General features: G+C 33.5%; 1 protein-coding gene across 2 annotated transcripts in view; it reads right to left on the bottom strand.

Moving 5' to 3' along the window:
• Positions 1–1,105: 1,105 nt before the first annotated feature.
• Positions 1,106–20,486, bottom strand: part of MLIP (muscular LMNA interacting protein) — a 391,579-nt gene continuing 372,198 nt past the window's right edge. For both annotated transcript variants that reach the window (XM_051997169.1, XM_051997172.1), the window contains 2 exons: positions 16,333–16,386; positions 1,106–2,068 (listed from right to left, as the gene is read on the bottom strand). In XM_051997169.1, coding sequence (XP_051853129.1) covers positions 2,063–2,068; positions 16,333–16,386 — 60 coding nt within the window. In that variant the 3' untranslated portion in view covers positions 1,106–2,062. The remainder of the gene's footprint in view (positions 2,069–16,332; positions 16,387–20,486) is intronic.

The raw sequence follows: 20,486 nt of genomic DNA, 5'->3' as shown, positions 1-20,486 counted from the left end.
GGGGTGGGGAAAAGGAGGGGGAAAATTGGAACAAAAGGTTTTGCAATTGTCAATGCTGAAAAATTACCCATGCATATATCTTGTAAATAAAAAGCTATAATAAAAAAAGAAAAAAGAATTATTCCTGTCCTTCCATAAAATTCACTTTGTGGAATCTCAAGCCTAGGGTCCTTAAATCCACATTTGTAGGATAGTGATAGTCACACATAGATTGGGAATCTGTTTCATTTCTTTGTAGTAAAGCTTTACACACACACACACACACACACACACACACACACACACACACACACCCTACCTGATTTTCTTTCTATCTGCCTTCTAAAATACATCCACAACTCTTTCTTCAGCCACTTCATATTCTTAGTCTGCTGGACCAGGTGTTCTGAACTTTTGGTATATAATACACCACTTTGGTTATTTGATGGAATCTATAATACCCTTTTTTAGAATAATTTTAGTTGCTTAAATTCTTAATTGAAGATAATGTTAAATTTCAATTAGAGAGTTAGTGAAAATAATGACTTTTTTTTTTGCTTTTCCAAGTTCATAAATTTTCACAGGTCTATGAACTTCAAATTAAAATATCTTTACAATGACCACTCAGAAATTACTGAAACATAAGCTAAAAGTTGCTCTTTATGAATTCATGGTACTTACAAATAAGAGAAGTGCAAATCAAAACAACTTTTATGTTTCACCTCATACCCAAATGTAGCCACCCTTTCTGGGACTACTTTCTTTATTCCCACTCAAATTTTTAAGGAAAATATATTAAGAAAGAATAAGAATCACACTCTTCAGGATTTTAGGGGTAACCCAGAGGGACTAGGATTTCTAACATTTTATTTACAACCCCCCACTGGTATGCTTACAACTAATATTGTTAAATAGATTTCAATGAGTTTTTAGACAAGGTATTTACCTAAGATAACATTATAGCAAGAACAGATGGTACAAAATATTTCCCCCTGCACCACACACACACATACACACACACACACACACACACACACACTCCTTTGCATACACAAAAATATTATGAAGATTCCATTGCATTAGTCTAGACTTGAAGAGATGAGTACAAAACAGAATGATAGCAATATTAGAAGAGAAAGAGAAATATATTTGAAAGATATTGCTTTGAAATCAATAAGCCTAGCAACAGGTTAGATATATGGGGGTGGAGGGCAGGTGAGAAATAAAGAAGGATCAAGGATATCCCTCAATAGTAGTGGGCAAGTAAGGTAGAAGGGAGAATTTGGGGGAAAGATAATGAGTTACATTCAGAAATGTATTAAATATGTTCAAACTTAAAATACAAAATTAGTGATACATTCATATGAAGAACATACATAGCAGAGTATTTCCTAAAACTTAGCAATGGGAGTCCAATTTTTCCCTTTATAGAATCTTCACAAAGTTCCCCTTAGGTGTATCTCTATTAGTTTCAAAGGTTCCAGGGCTCTGTCATATACAGATATAATTTGCAGTTCAACCTTTGATGCTTTTGAGAAACATGATATATTTACTACCTAGGATTCACTGTAAATTTGTTGTACCATGATGTCGATCATGGAAAAAATAATCTATTAAAACTGGTGATTTGGAAGAAAACCTAAATAGAATCAAAACTGTTACTGATATCATATAGTGGACAGGTCTCTCTTTTTCTTTGTAAATCATTTCTCATTATGAAAAATAAAATAAAAAAGTTAACAATGTGATTCATGAATTTAATAAAAACTCTTTAAAATAGAGACCAGAGCTATTACTTTATTTACATATGCTCTGTTTGTCTAAATATAAAGACATGTAACCATCACTGTTAGCTTAATTGTAAGGAATTAAAGCTCCAGGAACATCTCTGAAAGTATATTTCTTTTTTGTTGAATATTAGGAGGCTACTTTCAATGCTCTATGTCTATAGGAAGCATTTTGAGTACTATTGTTGCATTGCAGTTAATATAGGGAGAATTCTGTCAGAAAAACAAAATGCAAATCTGTTGAACACCAGTTTTCCAAAGGCTTCCATATTCATGTTTTAGCTTCTGCTCTTGAATCATTGCTGAAAGGAAAAAAGGGAAATTTTTAAAGGTAGGTACATAAACATACATTAATAAAATTTGAAATGTGTAATCATCCCATCTTGATTTGCCTTAATATATGATTGAAATTTTTTACATAATTATTTTTATCAAGGGCAGCTAGGTAGCACAGTGAATAGAGTGCCAGGCCTAGGCCTAGAAGGAAGACTCATCTTCCTAAGTTGAAGTCTGACCTTGGACACATAATAGCTGTGTGACATTGGGCAAATCACAAAACTCTGCCTCAATTTCCTCATCTGTAAAATAAGCTGGAAAAGAAAATAGCAAACCACCCTAATTTTGTTGCCAAGAAAACTCTAAATGGGGTCATGAAGAGTCAGCTATAACTGAAAATAAATGAAGAACAAAAAAATTTAGTGAATTTTTTCATAAACTGCAGAATTATGATACTTGCTCCTGGCAAGATAACATTTCTTTTTTTTTTTTAAATCATTTTACTACTCTAAGAAAAAACGTTCAATAGTGCCTTCCACTAGGTTACATATATGTTAAGAGCATAAGGTCTGATGTACTGGAAAAGGATAAGAAGACCTCTGGAAGTTGGTAAAACTCAAGATAATTCTCATTTTCTGCCTGTATCTTCCTTTTTTCTTCACTATTGCCTACCCTTTTATACCTGAATTCTTATGATTAAAATGTGGCACTTAAAGAAGTAAACAAAATAAAGATGTGAATGTGTGCCAGTTTTTCACACGTCTTATATTCTGGCTACACTGCTCTACTTGCTACTTCTCAAAGTTAGCATGCCATCTACTATTACCATATCTTTGAAAGAGGTTGTATAACTTTGACTGGAACTTATTCCATATTCACCTCAATCTCTTAAATTCCTTTCCCCCTTTAATTTCCAGTTCATGTGTCACTCACTCCCAGAGAAGTCTTTCTTAATCCTTCTGATATTTAGTGTTCTCTTTTTCCTCTTCAAAGGATCACGTATTCATTTAATGATTTTGCATTCTGTATACCACTCAGAAGAATTCTTCTCTCTTTTTTTTTTCTCTCTCACAATCCTTTGAAGGCAGAAACTGTTTGTTCTATCTCTTTATCTCTTGAACATACCATAGTGCTGACACATAAGTGCTTAAATACTTGTTGGATTGGATTGAGAATTGTAACTATTTAAAAGTCAGGCCATTATTAGCTGAGTTTCCCTCTGACTATATTACTTTGCATTAGCTTTATATAGTGTTTAAAGTAAGTTTCAAGAGCCACTAAAATGGAATTGACCTTAGAGACTTTAGTAAAAAAATTCCCCTTTCTTTTTTATTTTAATAATTAAGGAGGAAAGTGAAATTCAGGAAAATTGAGTAACATATACACAAGTACTAAGGAGCAGACTTAAAATTTCAACCTAGATCCTCTAAATGAAAATTGTGTTCCTCTATGCAATAGTGATTTAATTAAAGTCACATGGCTATTGAATGACCAAATAAGAATTTTTAAGTCCACATTAACAGTTAATCTTTCTAAGTTTTCTGAAAAATCAGATAAACTTTAATGAATTGGAATGAAACCAGGTTACATAACCATGCTTCAGCTGTTTCCTGAGTTAGCTCCAGTAAACCACTTCTTCCATTGGTGAGTTCTTCTCAGAATCTTCATTTGGGGGAAGGGTCCAGATCAGCCATCCTTTATTGTCTGGGCTTGGCCATTATACCTCCTAAGTGATACCTTCTCTTCCCTCTTCTCCCTCTATTTTTATGTCCTTTTCATATAGTTTCCCCATTGAAATGTAAGTTTCTTAAAGGAAAGATCTGTTATTTTGTAATAACTTAATTCTTGCTGACTAACTGCTTGACTTTGCAACTGTGAAACATGAAACATGAAATCGTTATTCATGTCAGAAAAAGATATGAGGTGTAGTATAGGTAAAAGTAGAAGGTAAGTAAGCTTATGCCTTTCAACTAAGAAATATGGCTGGAACAAAGGGTGCTGAGTGGCAATAAGGGGAAAAAAAGAGAATATTGAATCATGCAATGTCAGACCTGATACTGACTTCAAAAGTCAAAATGTCCAACCCTCTTGTTTTAGGGAAGAAAATCAATCAAACAATTCATCAACAAACATTAACCATTTACTATGTGTCAGGTTGCCGTTATAGGCACCATCAAGAAGCATGCATTCTCTTCAAACCAAAAATGAAAGAACCATAATTTAGGATTCCTGAAAAGATTTGAGAATCAAAATCATATGGAATTCCAGTAAAAAAAATTGTTAAAAAAATAGTTAATCTATGCTAAGATCCCTTTGAAATGGGTTGGGGTCCCTTTAAGAAACTGTATTTCCTATTGATCTGTGATTCCTTTCAGATTCCCAGCCCCTGCTGGCTGAGGCATATCCTCCCCAGACAAGTTGTCTCTCCAGGATGCCAGAGCCTTGGATTAAATTACAAATTCTGGTCAAAAAGCATCCCTTTGAATTCTAATATGAGATCTGGGCTTGTTCCAGTCCCCATTCTGACTTGCTTGGGCCACCCAGCCCCCACTGGTTCTGATCTGCTCAGGCTTCCCAACCTCCACCAAGACACCCAATATAAATAAGCTTTCAACAACTAAAGTCCTTGCAGATGAACCTCTGTAACTCACTCAGCTGCCAGGACTTTCTGTCCACTGAGAACTGCATTCTCAGTGCAAAACTCCATTTTCCATAGATCTATTATAGATGTCAGTCTCTGGGTAAACTGATTTCTATCTAACAATAAACTTTCATTTTGCAACTAATATTTGGGAATGAGTGAATTCTTTCACTTCTAAAACCTGTGGCTGATTTAAAGGGGATTCTTAATAATTCTCTTATAGCCACTAACTTCTAGACCACTCTAAACCTCATCACCTTCTATCTCAAAATATAAGCTCTGTGATTATATAATCTTATGACTGATTATAAGGTAATTATGGTACATTTAGTTTATTCACAGATTTAACGTAAATGGAAAATAGTGTAATGTAACTGGATCTCTAAGTCAGAGGACTTTGATTTCAGTCCTGGCCCTGCAGTTTACTGTGTCTATGACCTTGAATAAATCATATAAACCTCTCAAAGTTTCAATCTCATCATCTATAAAGTGAGGTTGATTTAGATGATTCTTAAGTTCCTTTTCAGATCAAAATGTCTTAGATTCTGTGAAATACTCAAAATTATGGAAGATTAAAGCAATTATAAAACTTTTGTGTTAGGAGGTATTTAGAGATGATTTCAGATTTGTACATCAGCAAAGGCAAACCCAAAGATGTAGAGATATTTTCCCCTTTCCATACCAGATGGTCTGTTTGATTTTCTTTTTTCATTTTTTTAAGAGGCAGAATTTGTTTTGCGAGAAAGTAATAAGTTCCTTGTTACTGGACATGTTCTAGCTACTCTTATACTTGATAGGAGGTATTGGAGGTCAGAAAGGCCCTTTGAGCTCATCTAGTCCAGCCTTCTTACTTTGCAAATAAGGAAACTCAAGTCCAAAAAGACTGAAGTGATTTTTTTTTAGACCATATAGTAAGCAGCAGAGCTGTGAGATTTGGACCTACAACACATTGAAAATTGCATGACCACTAAGGACCCCTTTCAATGCCAACATTCAGTGAATTTAAAGGAACATGATAATTCTATACTGGCAACTTAAGCACTGAATTATACTGTTTTTGATACCACTGACAATTCAAAATAGAAGCTAGATCCAAAAGGAGGAAGCTAATTTTAAATCTCATTCTATGTCTGCCAATATAGCCAGAGACATTGCCTTTTACTTTAGTCTACAAGGTCTGTGGAAGTATGCCTAGAAAATAAGTCATTTGTCTACAAAGAGATAGAGAAATAAGTCACATTACTATATTTTCTGTCCATTGTCCATAGAAGGAAAGTAGAGCCAATAAATTACATTGCCATGAGAAACACAAGATTGTTCATAAACAGAAATATCTCATTCTGGAAATGAGATAGATTATGTAAGAAATTATCCTTTATGTTGAAAGTCAAATTCCAAGTCTTGATTAGTCATAGTTAGCACTGGATAATGCATATTTTAAATATGTGTGGGGTGTGTGTGTGTGTGTGTGTGTGTGTGTGTGTATACATATATATATTTATATGTATGTATATATTTGCTACCAAGTAATTAGGGTTAAATGACTTGCACAGGATCACATAGCTAGTTAAGTTTTAAGTGTCTGAAGTCAGATTTGAAGTCAGGTCCTCCTCATTCCAGGTCCCTTGATCTATCTAGTACTCTATTTAGCTGCCCAGCATTTAATATTGAAAAACACTAAACCTGCTTTTACACCAAAAAAACTTTTAAAGAACATAGCATGTAAAGTTATAATCTAATGTCAACTAATGCACATATATCCTAGTATTAAATAATCATTTCAATATTTCAAATACACACATAGTAAGAATATTCATACACATGTAAAACAAAACAACAGCTAGATTCTCAGATAATGTATTCCAAAATATTGTGATGAGCTGTGCACTGAATTCATAAAAAGAACAAATTCTATTTCTGAATGCTAATGATTCCACATAAAAACTATTATCAAGTATTTTAATTTTGCTCCATATAAAGCTTCATTAAAATTTGAGGTTGAAAGAGTCCTTGAAGTGGTTCTGATTTATCCCTCAGAGCATAGTTTTGCCAGGAAGACTCACAACACACAAAGTTCATGTCAAACTGAATGCCAGAGGTCCTGGCCTGCCAGGCTTCTAGACCCATTACCCAGCCTTGCTGTTTTTCTTTTCCCTTTCTAATCCCTCAACCTCTTCTTTCTTTGCTTCACCAAGATTCTCGGTGAAGAAAGCTACCATGTGCTTCCCTCAGCTAGAATTGCTATTTTGACTTCCCCATTGCCAGCAAGGAAGACTACAAAACACATTACAACTGGGAGGGAGAGCTGGAGTATGTGGCCATGCCATAGTATAGAAAGAACCTTCATTTCAAATTTAGTGAAGTCTTCAATATACATTTTGAGAATCACTGATCCAGTCATCAAATCATGGGATTCAAAATTTTAAAGGGAAAATGACTCATTTAGAAGAACTCTTGTTTAATAAATATTGAATTGAATTCATGTAACATGGGTAATAAATTACACATCAGTTTCTCAAACCAGAGTAGCATTGATACTATTATACATAGGTGTATTTCACTTTCTCATTTGACAGAAACAATGAAATGATTTATCCAAGTTTGCAGAGTGAGCCAGTAATAAATCCAATATGAGAGCTCAGATCTTTCAATTCAAAGACTAGCACTCTTCGATAGGTATTTATAAAAACTATCCATCTATATTCTGAACTTGTTATTTCATATGTGTTCAAAAATCTAAATGAGAAAACTTCTCCCAATGCAGGTTTTTTTATAGTTTTAAAGAGCAGTGAGGAGTTCTAAGGTATAGTTAAATGACTGGTGTTAGGGACCCAGGCAAAATTTGAAGCAATATTTCTCTAATTTTGACATTATCTCTCTAACCATTATATAAGAGTACTTCTTGGTTCTTTAAATATTTTGTATTTTCATTTTAATACCCAGTGTAAATATGATATTCCTTAAATCATTAGTCACTGACATGGGGAATCAAATCCCAGAGATCATCACTGTAGTATGATTTACCCCACTCAGTAGATAATCAACCAATGAGAAGGTGAGAAAATATAGTATATCCTTTCAATTTTAATCATAGAGCTTCTCTCTATTACAATCATGCCAATGCTTCTCTCACCAAGGCCCAATGGTCCCCTATTCTATTCTATCTCTAAATTATGAAAGCTCTCAAATTTCTTCTTCAGAAACAGGCATCAGACCCTCAAGAGCTTCTGATTCTGATTGTTTAGTCAAAAGGAATAGTTACATAAGAGCTAGTGAGAAAATCTACAATCTCTCTTATGCTAGACAAGGGAAAAATACTGATAGGATTCTTTATCTCCATCCCATAAGTTTGAAGATCTCTGCTCTAGAGCATATAGCCTTGAATCAGGAATTAAAGAGTTGTAAACTCAGATGATGCAAGCTACAGAAGGTTATTTAACCTTGGCTTTTAGATTCATTTCTCCCCAAAACAAACACACTGAAACAAGATTAGAAAAACAGCTCCTTGAAATACAACTGTTGCAGGCTAGTAATCCAATTGCAAGTGCTAGGGCTTAGGGAGGCAATGTCATATGTATACTCTGACTCCTAAACTCTGTTCAATTTTGCAATGATCTATTAAAACACTAGCATCACATTTAAACAGAAAGAACAAAATGATAATCTCTAAGGTGGAGTCCCAAAAACAGGGACAGGTATAAGATGTATTTCTTTTCATGACTGTAATTTCTGATTTATATTCACCATAACCCAGTCATTAGGAAAGCTAAACTGGCATCTTGAGGTCAATAGTCTTAGAAGCTTAGAACATGATAATGTCATTTTGCTATAGTTCATTTGAACCTTTATATTATTTGAGCTAAGAAAGGAATAGAATTTGTGCTTAGGATCTTAGCTCTAAGATTGAAAAGATTTTCAGAAGTGATCTAATTAAAGTGTATTTAACCTTTTTTTTATGTCATGATCCCTTTGACAGTCTGGTTGAACCTATAAACATCTATTTTTCAGAATATGGTTTTTAAATACATAAAACAAAAAACATAGGGTTGTAAAGAAAAACAGTTTTAAAAATAAGATAATCAAACTTTTGGAGGAAAATAGTTCATGGACCTCGGGTTAAAAACCTATGATTTAAAAACACATCTATTTTACAGACAAGGAAATTGATGCCAGTCAGTTTAAATAATTTACTCAAGGTTGCAGAGATAGTAGCAGAAATGGATTTGAACCCATATTCATTTTATTCCAGAACAAATGTCCTTTCTCCTGTACAACACTGCCTCTTGGAATATAACACAGTATCTGAACCTTTGCAAGTACTTAACAAATTCTCGATTGATTATTCTGTGGCATTCATATTATTTAGAATTTTTGTCTTTGTATCCTTATCACATAATACAGTGCCTGGCTCATATTAAGTGCTGAAGAAATGATTGAGGAAATTTTGAAAGATTTAGGAACTCCGTCAATGCAATATGCAATCATAATTACATAAGTCTGATGATTAGATAGGCTAATCACCTGACAGACATGAGGGATTCAAAATGCTGAATGAGATAGCCACTTGGTAATGGTCAATGTGACAATCAGGTTTTCTTGACTACATATATTTCTTACAAAACTTTTGTTTTTCTTTTCTTTTTTCCAGTAGGAAAGAAAACAAATATTTGCCTTATGTATATATCCATACGTATGGATATAATATGGATATATATATATTATATATATGGAGATTTTTGTTGATTAATTAATAATTAAGCTCTTAGTGTTATATCATGAATCTGTTTCCAAGTTTAGGACCTTACTTAAACAAATACTTCTCTTAAAATAGATATTAAAGGCTTCCAAACCAGTTCCCTCCTAGCAAAGGTTGGTATTCCCACTTTCAGAGAAAGAACCTTCATCTGCAGGATATATATGGAAAGATTTCAAAACCTCTTTCAGGGAATTGTATGTTGACACATAAGGATTTTTGGTGTGGCCTATGTAAAAGGTCAAAGTTATTCTATTAGTATATGATAAAATATTTGATAGTACAATAAAGCTGAATATGACCTAACAGGCTATGAGAATAAAAGATTAGTCAAGGGAAAGGAATTGTGTCTCTATTTTCTTATTCTTGAGTCACACTGCATCTCTGTTTATTCTTAGAATAATACACCTTTTTCACAAGGAAAATGGTATCCTTAAAGGCATGCAAGTATGAAGAAATAATTCCTTTTATGATTTGAGTTAGTTTGATTAAAAAAATTTTTAAACATTTAAAAGCTGATATTTTTGGTAGTCTAAGGTGATGAGGGAGGAGAAAAGGGAAAGGAATAAACATTTATTAAATGCTTACTATGTGCCAGACATTATGCTAAGTATTTTTCCTACAAATATTATCTCATCACAATAATCCTAGATAGGTGCTATCATTATCTCCATTTTACAGTTGATTTCTGTTATTGATACATCTTTTTTTCAAAGATGACCAAAGATATCACAAGGTGATGTTTTGACTCATATATAAATTATTTGCATGGCTAAACTGTACAAAATTATAAGCCTCCTTCTCTCTACCAGAATCATCAAAATCTATTTTATGTGCAATTTAAGTTTTGTTTATTTTGTTAATCCAGTTCTCCCTACATGGAATTATGTAGCCAGCTGGAGGGGGAAAAGATAACGAACATTAATGCTCATACATTTAAACCTTAAGAAGTATGCATTATGGCACAGAGCAAGTCTTAGAACCTGAAAGACATGGGTTCAAATCTCATCTTTTACATATACCTGGCTGTGTGACTTTGGACAAGTCATTCAACCTCTTCTTGTCCCCAAATAATTCTATGTTTCAAAGCAGGTGCTGACATACATGGTAGAAAGCATTTCCTTACTGGGGAGTCTATATTTTTATGAATATATAAAATCGGGTGGCAACTTTCCATTCTCCCATCAAACTGGACATAGAATTGATGGTGGGTTCTTCACCAAAATGAAACTCAAATTAACTTAAGAAAAATTATAACTTCAATTTTTTTGTTTTGTTTTGTTTGGGGAGGAAGGAATTGGGGATTGGGTTTTCTTTTTCTTCTTTCTTTCTTTCTTTCTTTTTTTTTTTTTTGGTGGAAGGGGCAACCCTAGGAAATTGTTTTATGGGAAATAAAAAGCCTGGCAACTGGAAACTTACTCGTTGAATAAATCATTCTTTCTTACCAACTTGTTTCTGTGATAATGAAAAAAATATAAATGCCATTAACAACCATGTCAAAATTTAAGTAACCTCAAAAAAAATCCTAGATGCCCCAATTGAGTTATAGCTCTGTGACTTAATATTGATAAAACATCTCTGTTAAGATGGTCCCAGCACTATAGCATCAGAAATAGGTTGCACTGTAGAGAAAGCCCGTAAGGAGAATTATAACATGTAAGGATGGATATGATGGAGTTTGCTCTAATTGGCTCTGCCAGGAGACTAGATTGTTTTATCTTCAGAATGAGTATCTACATCCCTGAAATCAGCAAATGCTACAAATCAGGGTTTGATTTATTGCTTTGTTGATTATCTAGACTTCAGAGAGTGATGGAGAAAATTTTAATAATGCATATTCAACTGAAAAGTGGATTGTGAATTCCTTCACCCCAAGGTGATTTGCCCAGATGCCACTCTTTAGAAGCAGTGTTTTTACCATGTGATAAGAATTCTTGAGCTCTTTTCCCTTTGGTAGCAACAATCATACCCAAAGAATAATGTTTCCCCAAATCTAACCAAAAGGTAACTCTATTACATAGTAAAAGAGGACACTTGCTTGGAGCAATAGGAAACTTCATTCAGTATCAAAGCAGTGAGGTCATCGAATAAAGTCCCATGGGGACAACACAGAGCAATAAAGTTTTATTGTTCTTGTTTAATTGATTTGTCATGTCTTCTTCTGGATGACCTCACTGGGGCTTTTCCTGGCAAAGGTACTAGAGTGGATTGATATTGGGGTGGTTTGCCATTTCCTTCTTCAGGCAATTTTACAGATAAGGAAGCTGAGGCAAATGCTAAGTGATTTGATCAGGGTCACACAGCTAGTAAGCATCTCAGGCCAGATTTAAACTCAGGAAGATGAGTCTTCCTGACTCTTTGCTATACCACCTAACTGCTCTTTTGTTATCCAAAAGTACTATGCTAGACTTTTGTGTAGTTCCACAATTCTTTCAATAAAACTTATTTCTCATTTATCTTCTTTCTTATTATGAATTGTGTGCTCACAATAGAACTTGTTTTCAGTGAATTTTATAGAACAAGTTAGTGATGTTTTCCCCAGATTTTGTGAGTGGGAAAGTATGAACCAAATAATGTAAGACTATCCCTCAACTGGTACCCTGACTTTTTCTGGGAGTATAGACTCTGATATAAGTGTTATATATTTAAATATGTGTAGAGGAATCAAATGATTTATAATATCCCTTCTAATTCTTACCCATCTATGACACGGGTCAAGCCATTTACTATTTTTTCTCCTTTAACTCTATTTTCTTACCTACCAATCCCATACAGTGCAATGGCAAACTTGTCTGAAAACATTAGAAATACACAACTGAGTTCTAAAATTCAAAGCAAATATATATGTGTATATATATATATATATATATATATATATATATATATATACATATATAATTTATTTTTGTGTGATCTCATTAGCCATTCAATTATTGTCTCTTTGTTTTTCAACTTATTTTAACAGTATTGAATGTTTTCTAAATCCAAGTGGCAAAAAGGGAATCTAAACACAAAACTGATGTTGGAGGAAATGAATTGTGCTACAGGGAATCCGGGGACCAGCAGGGTCAGCCTCAGAATCAGAGAGATCATAGGCAATATGATCAAATAACTGACAATTTTAAAAACCAATTATTAGACTATATGCTTTGCCAAATTCAGGAAGTATTTATGATATCATCAGTATAGGAAACTTTAATATGGTAACTCCTTTCATTAAAGTAGATTTTTGCCTATCTATAATTTAATAACTAAATCCCATGGGAGTTTTCTAAAGTACAGAGTTTAAATGACTTTTCTAGGGTAACAACTAATAAGTATAAGGTGCAGGGTTTGAAACCAGATCTTTCTTACTCCTAACCATTCCACACAATAAGGTCCTCTATATATGTCCAATGAAATATGAGATAACATTCTTATAGAATCATGTTTTTAAAAAAAAAATACAGAGTATTTTTGCCCATATTCCTTTTGCTGGACTTCAATGGAAACCCAAGTGTAAAAAACAAATATAGTTGTTCAAAGTCTTACTTAGAAAATCATAACCCTGAATGTGCCCTTGATTTCTACATGTAACAAGCTCTATCATATTAATTCAATGTTTTCTAAAATTAATGTTTACCTTAACTGAAGCTGAATGAAATGTTTCCTATGTCTTCATGAACTGATTAGCTTTCACTGTGGAGAAGAATTTATTTTTTACTTTTCTGCAGTGTTTCTTTGATTTTTTTTTTTGTTTTTTTTCCAAGAGTTAAAAGACAATCTGATTGGTTTTCCCAGCTTGAGGAATGAAGAAGTTAGAATTGCATGATAAATAGAGTCATTACATTTAACCATAGCTAACTCTATTTTAATGAATGTTTAAAAAAAAAAGAGAATGGAAACTTGAAGAATTAGAAAATGTGATTTATCATCCTACAATCCATTCATATGTAATCACAACATCAGACAAATGAAAAGTGGGCACCTGATTTTATTTTTAAATAACATTTTTTCCACAACAAAAAAATTGGGCACCCAAAAATAACAATCTGATGGAAGTCCAGACATGTCTTTTTTTTTTTTAATGTAAGAGAAGACCAAACAAAGATCATAAGGTCAAATTAAAGGAATATATTATGTTCTGTTTGTAATGAGCTTGTTAGAAGAAAAGGTTGTGCATCAATCTAACCCTAAAAAATGGAATTTCATTATAAGACAGATGTTTTACTTTTACTGAGGTTTGATGTGTAAATAAATAACAAGGAAAGGGGTTTAGGGAGAATGTAAGTGTAAATATTACAATCTGGCTAAATATCACTAAGAGTTATGTGAGCCTATTACAGGGCTCCCAATTTTGCTGAAGTAATAAAGAAATCAAACATAATATATTGAGAACATCCCATGGTCAACTAACTTAGTATTCAGTTACCTTTTCTCTTTCCAATCATGCTTCCTTGTCTATCAAAAAGGACATTTTTTTTTGGTCAAAATTTTAAAGGTCAAAATATAGTTTAGTTTGTGGCAGTCTTTATTTTTCCCAGATCAGGAGTTATCCTGATGTTTTCTTGTGTGGTCTCCCCACAACCCCAGCTTTAAGTTTCTACATGCAACCCTGTATTTCTGTCATAGAATAGAACAAATCTCTGCCATGCCCATTTTAGTAGCCCAATCTCACTTATAGCTAGAAGGAAGGAACCCTTAACTTCTCATTGGTCTTACTAACTTGCTGCTTTTATTCAGAAAACACTGGCATTTAAGCACCTTTTATTTTGCTTTCACTGTACACCGAAGTTCATTGTTGCATAACAGATACAGACTTTTTAAGGGACTCCTGAGTTCATCTAGTCCATCTCTCACATTACAAAAAAAGAAGACAAGGCATGGAAAGGTTAAGTGACTCTCTCAAAATTACAGAAGTAGTAAGGGATAGAACTCAAATTCAGGCCCATGTCCTCCGGCTCCAAATCTAATGTTATTTATCTACACCATAGTGTATAAGTACCAAGTGAGGCAGGCTTGGGTGAAATTTATTAGCTCAGAATAAACAGGGAGAAAAACATATATCATTAGAATCACTTGATTTGAGGAGAACTAGAAAGAATGCACAAATGAACAAGTAAAAGTAAAAGACAGATAGATCCTTTGTAATTTTATAGGTTAGTCTCTTGCATGAATTTTTTGCTCTTCCCTTCTAACCCAAATTTCTATTTTGTTTGTGAGGATATCTTAATGCATAAATAAGCACAAGTGGGCATACACATGGGTATGTATACACATTCATAAACAAGTGCATAAACATACACACACACAATATACACACTTCTATGAAAAGAAAAACTTGAAAATGTTCATTTTATTGGGAAGATTTTTTTCTTCCCAGGGAATCTCTTTAATTCTCCTACTGAGCCTAAATAGTCTAGTCAGAATGTAGCTTCAACTATTTGTGATACAATGGCCAGAGCTCTAGCTTTGGAATTGGGATCCTTTCTCCAGCATTGAATTTAAAGCTGGAAGAGATCTTTGAGGCAACTGAATCCAACTATCTCATTTTGCAGATAAATTAGACATTGAAATGTTAAATAACTTGCCCAGGATCACATAGTTATTAACTGTCTGAAGCGAGATTTCAATTGAAGTTCTTTCTTGACTTCATGTCCTGCACAACATTGTCTCTCCTGCTCTCATGTATTAAGTTATTGGGCTTCTCTGGGCTTCCCAGTTTCTCATCTGTTAAATAAGGGAGATGGACTAAATGACTTCTTGGGGTTCTTTACAAATCTAGATCTACAATTCTACAATATTTCAAGTTATTAAGTCATGTTACTTGCATAAATTACTATGCAAAGATTATTTCATGATAACCTTAAGACTTTTTTCCTCTGCCTTCATTTTGCATTTGCTATTCTGCCTGATTTCAACTCATATTAAAAAAAAATGAGCCTCCCAGGATAAGCTCATCAGTTCTAAACTCAACATTATCCAGTTAATTTAAGCCTCTATTAACTCCACCAGTCTCCTTGCCCTTCTGATTTTAGGGCTACAGTGGAGTATTAAACTCCTCCCAAAGCCTTCCTTTACTGAAGACAGAAACAACTCTCAGATCATTCCACCTTGTATCTGCTGCCCTGCCTGGTTTCAAATCCAAAATCAAGAGGCTCCTGTGCCAGGTCCCTCTTCTTACCCAATCCCTAACCCAAAGCCCCTACCCTTCGCACCTATTTACTTGCCTCCTTTTCTGTGCTGTTTTTCCCTTTAAGTTATAAACTCACTGAAGACAGAGTTCTTGTCACTTATTGAATCATCAGTGTTTACCATTGTGCCTAGTATGTCATAAGTGCTAAATAAATGTTTATTAGATTGTATTGATATTTGATAGTCAAAAGACCTTTTAGAAATGTAGTTTGAAGGCTAGGGCTCAAGCCCTATTTTTTTAAGCAATTAAAACTTCGTATTCAGTTACCTTTTCTCTTTCCAATCATGCTTCCTTGTCTGTCAAAAAGGACATTTTTTTGGGTCAAAATTTTGAAGGTCAAAATATAGTTTAATTTGTGGCAGTCTTTATTTTTCCCAGATCAGGAGTTATCCTGATGTTTTCTTGTGTGGTCTCCTCACAACCCCAGCTTTAAGTTTCTACATGCAACCCTGTATTTCTATCATAGAATAGAACAAATCTCCACCATGCCCATTTTAGCAGCCCAATCTCACTTATAACTAGAAGGAAGGAACCCTCAACTTCTCATTGGTCTTACTAACTTGCTGCTTTTATTCAGATAACACTGGCATTTAAGCACCCTTTATTTTGCTTTCACTGTACATCGAAGTATTAAGCAATAGTAGTGATTCATTTCTATCAGCTTATATAAATATAAATGGCATCTTCAATTCTACTTATAATATATCTTACCCATACATACCTCTTTAAAACCAAGGGCTTCATTTTCAGGAATAGTTACTATTGGATGACTTGGCTTCATAGGAGAAATAGTTAGGATGTTGAAAAAATATAAAAAGAAAAAAATTCCAATGAAACGTTAGTAGACAGTATTTTGGGAAATGTTCTCATTATTCACAACACACCTCATCAAACTTGTCTACTAGTCTTGCAATGATACCCCCAAATGAGAGTGCAATTTAACCTGCAAACTACATCTATGATAATTTCCTTAAAAGAAGGGATTATTTTACTTATTTCTATAATTAAATCTTTTTTCTATTAAATTAGATTAGAGTCCATATGTGAAAAAATATACAAGCCATTCTGTGTGTTTGCAACCTTTCTGATTTAGTAATAACAAGAATGGGAAAAGGAATATGGAGTGCTAAGCAAAGCACATTTCTTTTATCATTTACAAGTATTTTATCTAATTTATCAGTCCTCAAAATGGTATATTTGTTATCCAAAAGTTGACATATGATTGGGGAAAATGAACCATATGTACATTGACCCTCAAAGCTATAAATTAATCTAGAATACTTAAATTAAAACTCCAGGGTAGAATGTCTTACAACCTCCCCAGAGAAATAATAAAACATGAGTTGATTTCCTCTTATGTGGCTAACAACAACAAAAACCAAAAAAAAAAAAAATCATTATTTTCTAAGTTTCAAAGTTATCTTGTCTTGCAATACTCATGATAATATAAGGAAAAAAGATCACTGAAGAAAACATAAGGACTCAATCGCAACACTATCCTATTAGTCACTCAAATGTAACCATCAATATTATTCAACTCATCTCTCTCTTTTACCTTCTTATGTCATGTTCAATCTTTTATCAAATTTTGTCCATTCTATTCCCATCACATTTCTGCCTTATATCTTCTTCTGTTCAGACATACGGTTTCCCTCTTTCTATTCACATTATAACTAAACTATCCTAATAGTCTATGTTTTTATTAGATTTAACTTTATTTTTTAATTAACAAAGATCTTTATTTCTCTGTTTTAACCCTTATTGATATAAAAATGAAAACTTTATATAAATATGCATAGTCAAGGACAGTAAATTTCCAAAAATTAGGTCTCATTCTGTACACTTCTATTTGTTCTTTGAGATTATATTAGATAGATTAAGGCAGTGGTTCTCAAACTTTTGTTTTCAGTATTTTTATCCTATTAAAAATTATTGAGGATCTCTCCAAAAAGTTTTTGTTTATTTGGATTATATTTATAGATATTTACCTTATTGGAAATAAAAACTATTTTTGAATTTGTAGGCCCTCTAAAAGGGTTTTAGAGATCCCCAGGATTCTGACCATACTTTGAGAACCACTGGGTTAAGATAATATTGATGGAAGTTTTATGCCTTCAGAGTTGTTTCTTTTTACAATGTGGTTACTAATATGTAAATTATTCTCCTTTGTCTACACATTTTATTCTGTGTAGCTCACAAAAATCTTCCCAGATTTTTTTGAAACCAGCTTTTTTTCTCTTTTTCATAGCTCAATAGTAACCCATTGCATTTATATACCACAATTTGTTCATCAAAATCTCAAATGATGGATACCTCCTCATTTGCAATCCATTGCTTCTATTAAAAATAGATACTATAAAGAAATATACATATATGCATACACATACATTACTTATTTGTTTATTTGCAGATGGGGGATTATTTTTTTGATGTTTTTGTGTACACCATTTATAATTGTTTTTGCTTAGTTATAAATTATTTTACAGAATGGTTAGATCAATCCAAAGCTCTACCAAAAGTGGGTTAACAAGCATAAATCCTCCAATATTTGAAATGTTTCATTTTTTTTACCTTGGAAATCTGATAAGTAAAAATTGGAATCTCAACAGCACTTTAATTTGTACATCCTTATATAATAGTGCAGCATTTGATTGCATAGCTATTTATAAGTTAGATCTCTTACTTAAAAAGATGACCATTTATATCCTTTGACCATTTGTAAATTGAGGAGAAGCTTCTCTTTGATTTGTATGTTTTGGATTTTGACTAAGATGGTCCTGAGGCTTTCCTTTTTGGGATTCTTTTCAAGAGATTATCAGGAAGAGAAGCCAAGATGGTGGGGGAAAGGCAGTGATTCACCTGAGCTTTCCTCAAAATTCCTCCTAAAATTTATAAAAATTGCATAAAACAATTCTTAGAGTAGCATAACCCACAAAAGCATAAAATGATTTTTTTTTTAAGCCAAAGACAACTTAGAGGGCTGGCAGGAAAGATCTATTACACCTGGGTAAGAATGGAGGAATGTCCAACACAAGCCACATCAGCAGACTGAATGCTCTTTATCATTCCAAACAACATCTTTAAAAAAATAGAATATGCCAATTTTAAAAGAAAGAAAAAAGACCAATTAGGAGAAGAATGCCTTGAAAAGCAGAATTGGCAGCAGGGGCAGAGCCAAGATAGCAGAGAGTAGATGCAATTTTCTTTGAAATCCTCTGACCTTCTCTCAAACCAACAGCAGATTAAGCCTCTAAACTGGTTTTGGAGTCAAAGAACCCACAAACATTTGGAGTACAACACGTTCCCAGAAGAAGATACCTTGGAAGACCTTCAGAAGAGATCTGTTTCAAACAGGCAGGGAGATTCCAAGGATTCCAGACAGGGAGACCAGGGCAAGGAGCTAGGGCAAGGAGTCAGAATGTTGCAGCTTCCACACACCTAGGAATCTTCTGTGAGTCTCTTAGGCTACTCTGTCCTGGTTGCAAGATGTGGCAGATTTACTACAAAAGGCAAATTGTAAACTGCAGAGTCCCCAAAGAATGCAGGATTTAGCCTGGATTATCCAACACCTGAAATCAATCAGTGAACTGCCCAAAATAAATTAAAGCAACCTTTGCTCCTTTGCATTAAGCAGATCTCAAGTTTAAAAAAAATGAATAACAAACCAAAAAGAACTCCCACCATTGACAAAGATGGAGAGAAAGAGAAACAAACCTCAAATCCTGAGGTTCTTGGAGGCAAAACAAGCCCAAATAAAGTCCCAAAGGGAAATATAAACTAGTCCCCATTTCACAAGGCTTTCTTGGAAGGTTTCAAAAAGGATCTTAAAAGAGAGTTAGCAGAAAAATGGGGGAAGAAAATGAGATCATTGCAAGAAGGAATGGAAAAAGCATATAATGCCCTATAAAAGAGATATGAAAAAGACACCAATTCACTGAAAAACAAAATTTGTAAAATGGAAAAAAAATGCAATGAACAAAAAAATTCAATTGGCCAATTACAAAAGGAGCTAAAAAAAGGTAACTGAAGAAAATAATACACTTAAAAATTAGAATTGAAAAATGAAGTGAATGACTCAATAAGACTTCAAGAATCAATCAAACAAAAACAAAAAAAAATGAAAAAAATAGAAGAAAATATGAAATGCCTCCTAAGAAAAACAACTGACCAGAAAAATAGATCTAGGAAAGACAATCTAAAAATTACTGGACTTCCTGAAAGCCATGATGAAAAAAAAAAATCTAAACATTATCTTACAGGAAATTATAAAGGAAAACTGCCCTGATATCTTAGAATCAGAAGGAAAAATAACCATTGAAAGAATTCACACACAGATCATCTCCTGAAAGAGACCTCAAAAGTAAATTCCCAAGGAATATTGTGGCTAAATTTCAGAAGTATTGCACCAAGGAAAAAATATTACAAGCAGCCAGAAAGAAACCATTTAAATACAGAGAAGCCACAATCAGTATTACTCAGGACCTAGCAGCTTCCACTTTAAAGGATTGAAAGGCCTGGAGTCTAATATTCCAAAAGGCAAAGGAACTTGGCAACAGCCAAGAATAAGCTATCCACCTAAAATGAGCATTATCTTTCAGGAAAGAAGATGGATATTCAATGATACAGGTGAATTTCATGTATTTCTTCTTTTTTGGGGGTGGGATTCAAACTTTTTTTTATTATTATTATAACTTTTTATTGACATAACCCATGCCTGAGTAATTTTTTTTACAACATTATCCCTTGCACTCACTTCTGTTCCGACTTTTTCCCTCCCTCCCTTCACCCCCTCCCCCAAATGGCAAGCAGTCCTATACATGTTGAATAATTTTCATATATTTCTAGTGAAAATACCAGAACTGAACAAAAATTTGA

The sequence above is a fragment of the Antechinus flavipes genome, chromosome 4 (genome assembly GCF_016432865.1).
Source record: "Antechinus flavipes isolate AdamAnt ecotype Samford, QLD, Australia chromosome 4, AdamAnt_v2, whole genome shotgun sequence".
In the NCBI taxonomy this organism is placed as follows: Eukaryota; Metazoa; Chordata; class Mammalia; order Dasyuromorphia; family Dasyuridae; genus Antechinus; species Antechinus flavipes.
Note: the sequence above shows the minus strand (reverse complement) of the source record. Positions and strands in the feature narration are given on the sequence as shown.